Raw genomic sequence first — 3,349 nt, 5'->3', positions numbered from 1 at the left:
AGCCTGGGTAACAAGAGTGAAACTCTGTCTCAAAAAAAAAAAAGTAGTTTCCCAAAGATAGAAGTATTGCACACTGCACCCTCTTCACTGCGCACGGCCCACATTCAAGCCTCAGTGACCTAATCGGGGTGGACCCCTTACTGTACACGGCCCTTGCCTTCATGGGAACGGGACCCTTGCTGTGCACTGTCCACCTCCTGGCCTAGGTGACCTAATGGGGGTGGGCCCCATGTTTTATTGCTCACGACCCTATCACTATCCTTAAAGATGACTTCACTCACTGCCCTGCCCCCTAACCTATGCACAATAAATACTCACGCTTCTGGACATTCGGGGCCTCGCCTGAATCCGCTCATAGGTGGCGTGGCCCCTCGAGCTGTTTTTTCCTTGTACTTGTGTCCTGTCTCTTTATTTCTTGGATCCTGCGCCTCAGCACAGCATAAGGCTCACCCCACGACCCTGTGGGGCCCTCAGCCCTACAGAAGGGAGGAAGGGAGAGAGGAGGAAGGAAGAAGGGAGGGAGGGAGGGGGGAAGGAGGGAGGAAGGAAGGAAGGAGGCAGGGATGGGAGGAGGTTGCTGCTCTGCCACCCTCATTAAGGTGATTATTACTTTATTTCTACTTGGGCTGCTGAGAGCTAACACAGCATCTCCCTGAGAAGTCTCGGTCACGGCACCACACTTGGCAATGTTTCAGAGCTACTCTGCACCCACAGTGACAGATACTTGGCTCTCCTCCAATTAAGGAAGGATGTTTTGGGTTTGATTTTTGGATGTGTTGGTTGTTGGTGGCTTTCTTGCTATTTAATAATTGCTGTCAGAGCAGCCTTGTCATTACCAGTTTAGCTTGTTACGGGTTATTTAGTTAAACTGCATGTGTAATCATGCCTGTCTGCCTCACCCCTGTGTGCGCCTGGCCTGCAATTTCCCGCTAATTAGACTTTTTAAAGACACATATGCATTTATCCAAATCTGCATCACCCGTTTCCCTATTGCCAAAGCAGATGTACACAACACCCGCCCGGCCCCTCTCCAGGAGATAATTCACTTATGATCACTGAGTTATTTTTCCACTGGGAAGTTGAAACTGGGTGGGAGGGGGTACACATGGGGTCTTGTCCTACAGAAGTCATAGCCGCCAGAACCCTGCAGACAGAAGGTGCTGGGTCTCAGTCAGGCAGAAACACTAGGCCTGAGAGGAGGAAAGAGACTCCAAAATATCAGCAGCAGCAAACCCACCAAGAACCCCAAACCCGCCACCCCAGCTCCAGCCCCCATCCTGGAAGGATCTAGACACCCACCAGTTCCCCTAAGAATCAAGCCTCCGGACACGATTCCTGTCAAATGGCTTTATTTCCCCAGTGTGAGGAATCTGCGAGTGGGGTCTGTGGTCCCTGTTACCCCAAGGACCCTCCAGCCTGTCCCTGGACTACAGCTGGGGCTCCAGGACTTCCTCCTCCCAGGCTGCGGCTGGTTCTGGGAGGAGCCGCATGCTGTGGTTGGTACGGATGTCACTCCCAAAGGTGGTCCCGACAGCGGCCCAAATGCGCACGGGGCTCACCTCAAGGACAAGGCTACCAGGTGCGGGGCCGAGGCCCAGATGAGCCTTACTCTAGGAGCAAAACCCTAGAGCGGGCTTCTCCTTGAAGTCCGCCAGCAGGGCTCAGTCTAGGGGGAAGACAGAAGAGAGAACAGGTGATTGGCGGGGAAGAGGGGAGAGAAAAACCGGGAGACTGGCAAAAAAAGAAGAAACACGAAGACAGGAGGACAAAATGCCCAAAGGAGACCAAGAGAGTGACCCAGGCCCACTGGAAAGGCGCCCAGAGAGAAAAACACGCAAAAATACAGGAACAGAGGCTGGAGATGCACAGGCTCATCCTACACACTGACCTTTGGGCCCAGGCAGATCGGGGGGTGGCGGCCCTCCTGGGGGCAGCAAGGCAGAGCGGCTCAGGGCCTCGGCCACCCACCCCAGGACGCGGCTACAGTGCTGGACCTGCGGAGCGCGAGGGATGTCAGAGCAGGAGACCGAACCCCTGCCCGACCCCCGCCACAGTCCCCCAGCCAGGCCCCAAGCCCTAACCTCCCGCTCCAGCACTTTCAGGCGCTGTTCGTACTCGCGGATGTGTCCCAGCTGTTTCAGCGCACTGTCCACCCTGAGAAGGGAGGGCCTCTTACTGGGGGCACCCGCAGCCCACCCACGCCCGCAGCTCCGCCTGCTTCCCGGCCTCTTTCCTCCCTCCCAGCACCCTGCCCCCAGGCTCCGCCCTCTTCCCGGCTCCGCGTAAGCCCCACCCCTTTCCTCCGATAGGCGGAAGTCGGGATTTCCCCCCCCGACCAAGGCCAAGCGCCCCGCCCCCGACCAGGTCCACCCCTCACTTCTGCGAAGTGCGCTTCAGACGCTCAGAGTCGCTGTCCCGCTTGTCCCGAGCGCGTGCCAGCAGGAAGTTCTCCTTTTGCACCGATTCCCAAGTCAGCAGCTTCCGCTCCGCTTCCGAAGAAAGGCAGACTCCTGCAGGGGCGGACGGAGTCAGAGGGCTGAGGCCACGCCCCTTCCCGAGCCCAGCTGCCCCATCAGGGTACTCTCTCCCAGACCCGGCCCCAGATGCCCCGCTCCTCACCCGTAAGCCCCACCCCTCAGTACTTAAGCACGGCCGCGTGCGCTTAACCCCGCCCCTCACTACCTAAGCCACGCCCACTAGTCATTAGGGGCATGCCCCATCCCCGCGCCTTCCAGGCTCCCGGTCCCTTGTATTTCTCCTTTTTAAGCCAAGCTCTGTTCTCACGGAAATACTCGATGATCGGGGAGGGCGGCAGGGAGCTCCGGGAGCGCCGGCACAATTTCCTGAGCAGGAGGCGCGAGTGGGAGATGATGATAAGGGGCGGGGCCAGCGCGGGCCGAGAGTGGAATTCCCGGATGAGGCGGTAGCGTTGCGACTTCCAGTAGAGGTCGCTGTTTCCCTGTACTTTGCCGAACGTGTAGCTGCAGAGGCGAGAGATCAAAGGTCACTTCAGGTCAGAGCCCTGCCAGGGGCAAGGTGGGATGCCAAGTAATAATTGTTCGAAGTCCATGGCAGCAGACATAAGTCAAGATCACTAAAGTCGGAGGTTACAGGATGCGATTAGAAGTCAGGTTAGGGGCCGGGCGCGGTGGCTCAAGCCTGTAATCCCAGCACTTTGGGAGGCCGAGGCGGGTGGATCACAAGGTCAAGAGATCAAGACCATCCTGGTCAACGTGGTGAAACCCCGTCTCTACTAAAAATACAAAAAATTAGCTGGGCATGGTGGTGCGTGCCTGTAATCCCAGCTACTCAGGAGGCTGAGGCAGGAGAATTGCCTGAACCCAGGAGG

At 57.4% G+C, this 3,349-nt stretch overlaps 1 protein-coding gene across 8 annotated transcripts in view; it reads right to left on the bottom strand.

The window, feature by feature from the left end:
• Nucleotides 1-1,327: 1,327 nt before the first annotated feature.
• The window catches only part of TRPM4 (transient receptor potential cation channel subfamily M member 4), a 53,789-nt gene continuing 51,767 nt past the window's right edge, over nucleotides 1,328-3,349 (bottom strand). For 5 of the 8 annotated variants that reach the window (XM_037728484.1, XM_037728485.1, XM_037728486.1 and 2 more), the window contains 5 exons: nucleotides 2,680-2,981; nucleotides 2,378-2,510; nucleotides 2,082-2,154; nucleotides 1,889-1,994; nucleotides 1,328-1,666 (listed from right to left, as the gene is read on the bottom strand). In XM_037728484.1, the coding sequence (XP_037584412.1) occupies nucleotides 1,662-1,666; nucleotides 1,889-1,994; nucleotides 2,082-2,154; nucleotides 2,378-2,510; nucleotides 2,680-2,981 (619 nt within the window). In that variant the 3' untranslated portion in view covers nucleotides 1,328-1,661. The remainder of the gene's footprint in view (nucleotides 1,667-1,888; nucleotides 1,995-2,081; nucleotides 2,155-2,377; nucleotides 2,511-2,679; nucleotides 2,982-3,349) is intronic. The other 3 variants (XM_017500519.2, XM_017500522.2, XR_001817009.2) reach the window with 2 other exon arrangements.

Source organism: Cebus imitator, unplaced genomic scaffold (genome assembly GCF_001604975.1).
Source record: "Cebus imitator isolate Cc_AM_T3 unplaced genomic scaffold, Cebus_imitator-1.0 Scaffold266, whole genome shotgun sequence".
Classification (NCBI taxonomy): Eukaryota; Metazoa; Chordata; class Mammalia; order Primates; family Cebidae; genus Cebus; species Cebus imitator.
The sequence above is the reverse complement of the archived record's forward strand: the minus strand, read 5'-3'. Positions and strand labels throughout refer to the sequence as shown.